The following is a 3,040-nucleotide window of genomic DNA, read 5'->3' on the forward strand; positions in this document are numbered from 1 at the left end:
CAAACAGACGGGTCAGATAGGATATGAATGGGTCCAAAATAGTTAATGCAAAAATGAATAAAATATTCGACCCAACCTATATTTAATATGAATAAAATATGAGTTACCCGTCGAATAATATGGATATCTTATCTATGACTTTCTGAATATGAACACTTTTGGAAAAATTTTCAGTTTCTCAAACTTGAGGAACCTCTAATTTGACTCTTCGCAAATATAAAAGTTAAACCCATTGGTTATCCATTTTTAAGTGGATAATATGGATCTTATCCATATTTGATCTATTTTTAAAACGTTCATTATCCAACTTATTTTTTAGTAGATAATATGGCTCGATAACTATTTTTTTAATCTATTTTGCTACCACTAGTGTACCCCAACAAGACTAGAGGCGGAGCTAGAGGCAAAAGGGATTCATCCGAACCCTTTTCAATTCATTCGAAAATTACATTACGTATATAAGGTTAAACCTTTTTTTTATCTGTATAATATGTTGAAATCTCCTTGCCTACTTCACATATTTAATTTTTAATTTCTTGAATTCCTTAGTAAAATTCTTAGCTCCGGCACCGAATAAGACCACTAATTCAAGTTAGCAAAACTACTACATACTCCTTTTAGATTAAAAGCCCCACTGTCATTTCCTAAACAGATAAAGAAGTGTATATAACTTATCCCACAAGAAAGTACACGCCCGATCTCGTCATGACAAAAAATTCAACTAATCCTAGTCAAACTAATCAAACTAAAAACCCTTATAAATAAATAACCTAATTCCCCCACAAGAACCTAAACAATATTTCATTCTTTCATCTTCCTACAAAAGTTAACCAAAAACCCCTCGTCCACACCCAATATTCAACCAAAAAACCCCACAAAAGAAACAAAAGTACGTACCATTTCTCAAACATTTGCATGAAAATGGTGGTTCTACCAATAAAGAGAGAAAGAGAAGGTGAGTTTGATACCATTACAACCATGGCCAATTACTTGATGCTTCTCTCTCGCCAAGCAAATAATTTTGACAATATCAACAACTCTCCTAATCGAGTTTTCGAGTGTAAAACTTGCAATAGACAATTTTCTTCATTTCAAGCTCTCGGCGGTCACAGGGCAAGTCATAAGAAGCCAAGATTAATGGGAGAATTGAATTTTCATCAGTTGTCAACTTCTCCTCCTAAACCAAAAACACATGAGTGTTCAATTTGTGGGCTTGAGTTTCCTATAGGTCAAGCTTTAGGTGGGCATATGAGAAGGCATAGAGCTATATTGAATGAAAATAATAATATTCAAGTTCCTCATGTTGTAAAGAAATCAAATAGTCGGAGAGTTTTATGTTTGGATTTGAACTTGACCCCTTTGGAGAATGATTTAGAGTTCAAGTTGGGGAAGTCATCTCCTGTAGTTGATTGCTTCTTGTGATTGTAATCACTAGAAAGTATAATTTCTGGAGTTTACATGTTATATAGGGGAGTCAGTGGAGAAACGGTAAAGTTGTCTCAGAATGACCTATAGGTCACGTGTTCGAGCCATGGAATCAGCTACTAATGCTTGCATTAGGTTAGACTGTCTACATCACACCTCTTAGGGTGCAACCCTTCCTCGGGCCTTGCGTGAATGCGAGATGCCTTATTTACCGGGCTGCCTTCTTTTTTTTCTTTCTTTTTTCTTGTTATAGATCTTGCTCTAGATAAGGATTTATTTATTCGTTTATATGAGGGATTTAGGAGTCTCTAATCTTGTGGATTTCGTTTTATAGATGGATTATTTAAGAATGTCAAAATTAAAGGTTAACTGTATGTGATTATTCATACATAAGCCTGGATGTAATATATATGTGATTTATATAGTGTTTTATATACTTGATGATTGTGTTTACACTGCGTTTGGTATTATTTGTTAGTTGTGGAAAATTTCAGATATACTATAATATTTCTTTCATAAATATTGACTATTACATTTGCTTTAGTTTAGATCACGAGTGAACATAAAAACAAGTATATTGGTCATGTTATTCACAACTCTTGTGATGGTTTTGCATCTTTGACCCGTGATTGAAGCTTAATGCTTGGAAAATCCAGTTCACATTCATATGATGAGGAGGGTGAGAATAGGGATGATAAAAAATGAGGTTCAAGCCTAAGTCAACTTGAAAAACTAGCTTTTGAGGCGAAGATTTTTTCCGAGATCATATAAAAAAAATACCAAGTCCACATATATATCCCACCGATTCAGGACTCAACACGGGATGATAGAAATTTTTCCACAACCCCTCTAGAGAAAGCAGTTTTGAGATTATTTTCATAAAGGGTGTAGCCATATGTATACTATTCAAGCAATGTCATTTCTGTCGTGTAATAAAACTAACATAACAAATAAGGGAAGAGACATATCTGAGGCTGCTTACATGGATTAAATAGGGCAAAATGTAACAGAAATTGGCACTGATCAGTTGGTGAGATACCCTTCATTTCAACCGAATTGTCAGAACTTATGTTGCTTGAACTCTCTAAAAATGTTATCGCATTCATTTCGAATCCTCAAAAGATACATTAGTATTGAAGAATCTGACTCGGTGACAATTTTGAAGAGTCCAAACAAGAGTCCAAACAACATATATGTAGATCATAACTCAGATGGGGTGGAGCCACATACTAAACTGTTGGATTGGGATTGGAACATACAACATATATGTAAATATACAACTTTACTTTACCAATCCAATAGTAATGTGTCAATAATCACAAATTAATGAAATATAAACAAATAATCATTTTGCCAAATTCTTCCCATTTCCAAGCATTAGTCCATCTATCCATGTTTTAGGTATCTCTTGAATTAGATATATATGATAGCAGCAGACTTTGATATTCATGCATGATATATAAACTAAACGAATCTCTTTTTCTGTTGTGGTAGTTAAAGAATTTTATGTAACAAGGAAATATTTACAGTCATAACAAATTCTGAGGATGGACGTTAGTCCTATCCTTCAGCCAGCTACCATTCTCATTTAGTAAATGAAATCTCTTTGCTACAG

At 33.8% G+C, this 3,040-nt stretch overlaps 1 protein-coding gene across 1 annotated transcript; it reads left to right on the forward strand.

Moving 5' to 3' along the window:
• Positions 1-778: 778 nt before the first annotated feature.
• On the forward strand, positions 779-1,878 carry LOC107815184 (zinc finger protein ZAT11-like). Its single transcript, XM_016640710.2, has one exon. It carries the CDS (start codon positions 916-918, stop codon positions 1,420-1,422), a length of 507 nt encoding a protein of 168 aa, XP_016496196.1. The 5' UTR covers positions 779-915; the 3' UTR covers positions 1,423-1,878.
• The last annotated feature ends 1,162 nt before the right edge of the window (positions 1,879-3,040 follow it).

This window comes from Nicotiana tabacum, chromosome 13, assembly GCF_000715075.1.
Source record: "Nicotiana tabacum cultivar K326 chromosome 13, ASM71507v2, whole genome shotgun sequence".
Taxonomy (NCBI): Eukaryota; Viridiplantae; Streptophyta; class Magnoliopsida; order Solanales; family Solanaceae; genus Nicotiana; species Nicotiana tabacum.

Excerpts from the sequence above, each read along its gene's own strand:
- LOC107815184 (XM_016640710.2), top strand. The coding sequence starts at position 916 with ATGAAAATGGTGGTTCTACCAATAAAGAGAGAAAGAGAAGGTGAGTTT.